This window comes from Argentina silus, assembly GCF_951799395.1.
Source record: "Argentina silus genome assembly, contig: scaffold_157, whole genome shotgun sequence".
In the NCBI taxonomy this organism is placed as follows: domain Eukaryota; kingdom Metazoa; phylum Chordata; class Actinopteri; order Argentiniformes; family Argentinidae; genus Argentina; species Argentina silus.
The window spans coordinates 82501-84582 of NW_028153056.1; the positions used below are offsets into that span (position 1 = coordinate 82501).

At 57.7% G+C, this 2082-nt stretch overlaps 1 protein-coding gene across 1 annotated transcript in view; it reads left to right on the forward strand.

Annotated features, from left to right (window-relative positions):
• LOC310824473 (single-minded homolog 1-A-like) overlaps positions 1-1201 on the forward strand; it is a gene marked incomplete at both ends in the record, with an annotated part of 17091 nt that extends 15890 nt beyond the window's left edge. Inside the window, 2 exon segments of the mRNA XM_083697721.1 lie at positions 356-789; positions 791-1201. Of these exon segments, the coding sequence (XP_083553847.1) occupies positions 356-789; positions 791-1201 (845 nt within the window).
• Between the last annotated feature and the right edge of the window lie 881 nt (positions 1202-2082).

Consider the following 2082-nt stretch of genomic DNA (forward strand, 5'->3'; position numbering starts at 1 on the left):
CACACACACACACACACACACACACACAAACACACAAACATACGCATGGACTCACACACACATGCACGCACGCACGCATGCGCACACACACACACACACACACACACACACAAACACACAAACATACGCATGGACTCACACACGCACGCACGCACGCACGCACGCACGCACGCACGCACGCACGCACGCACGCACGCACGCACACACACACACACACACACACACACACACACACACACACACACACACACCCCTTATCATAGATGATTGAATAATAGATTATTGAGAAGGTCCCTTATTGACCTATCATCATTGACCTATCATCAGTAACCCCTCCCCCCTGCCCCTCCTATAGACCGAGGCCACTGGGATGAGGACAGCGTGGTCAGCTCCCCTGACGGGGGCTCGGCCAGCGACTCAGGTGACCGTTACCTTGCCGACCCGTTCCGCGCCAGCCCCCAGGAGCCCAGCAAGATGGAGACCCTGATCCGCGTCACGCAACAGATGATCAAGGAGGAGGAGTCTCGTCTGCAGCACCGCAAGCCCCACCTCGCCGCCGACACGGACTCCCCCTCCCTCGGACCCGCCAACGGCCTCCCCAAAGGCCCTGGACCCTGCTTCACCACCACGGACTACTCCCAGGGGGCGTTGGTAGGGCTGGGCGGGCTGGGGGGACTGGGGGGTCAGGTGATCAGTCCTGCCCCCAGCCCCGCCCCCCTCTCCAGGCTCAGTAGCCCCGGATCGGAGAGGCTCCTCCCCCTCAAGGCGAAAGACTACCTCCACACGGACCTCTCCCCCGGGGGACCCCCCCCCCCCTGCCGTCTCCCTGCCCTTGCACCATCCGATGGGCCGCACGGGGGGCCCCTGCTCGGCCTCCCCCACCCCCGCCCCAGCCCTCTACCCCTCCCACCACCCCCACCCCCACGGCCACCCTCACCCTCCCCCGCGCCCACACCCCTACCTGGACAAGCACCCCACCTACTCCCTGGCAGGCTACGCCCTGGAGCACCTGTACAACTCGGACAGCCTCCGAGGCTACTGCACCGCTGCGTCCGCCGCCACGCCAAGCTACGCCGCCACGCCAAGCTCCGCCCACCACCACCACCACTACGACGTCACGTCGCACCTGCGCATGCAGGCGGCGGGGGAGCAGACCCCCGGACACAAGGGCACGTCCGTCATCATCACCAACGGCAGCTAATGGTTGCCATGCGACACCTGTGACGCCAAACACAGGTGAGGAGGAAACTGTGGTTGGTTCCGTTCCCGCGTCCGACACGAGGCGCCATCAGCGACGTCTGAACGATTGATGAATCTCTCCCGCGTCGACGGTTTTCTTCGTTTTGTTTTTTTGTTTTCACAGAGTTACGTACTCCTGAGCACTGTCAGAGAGAGAGAGAGAGAGAGAGAGAGAGAGAGAGAGAGAGGGAGAGAGGGAGAGAGAGAGAGAGAGAGAGAGAGAGAGAGAGAGAGAGGGGGAGAGAGAGAGAGATGGAGAGAGAGAGAGAGAGAGAGAGATGGAGAGAGAGAGAGAGAGAGGGAGAGAGAGAGAGAAAGAGAGAGAGAGAGAGCCGTGACTCTGGGAGACTCCCCATGTGAAGAAGTGGGGTGTTGTGAGGTTTGAGGAGACAAGGAAGGGTTGAGGAGACAGGGAAGGATTTAAGGAGACAAGGAAGGGTTTAGGAGACAGAAGGGTTTACGAGAGGGCCCTTTCGGAAGAATTTCATGTTGTGCACTTTGCAGTGATCTGGATGAAGAATATCCTTGCCACAGCTTAACTAAGACTTAAACCCAGTCAAATGAAACTAAAACCTGGTTAGGTTGAACAGTAGAGGACGTTTTCAAACCTTCATCTGTTACAGGTATGCAGTACAGACATGAAGTCATGCAAACTTCACTGACATCAAAGATTATGCAAATTCATTCTGTTCATGTCTATCTACCATCTAATCCTGGTATGGAAGGAGGAAGAAAGGGTGAAGGAGATCTTCTTTCTTTAACTTCTACGTTACCCCAGCGGGGCTAACACAAATATTACTGGTACAGGAGACAGGTAGAGGGACAGGTACAGGTAGAGGGACA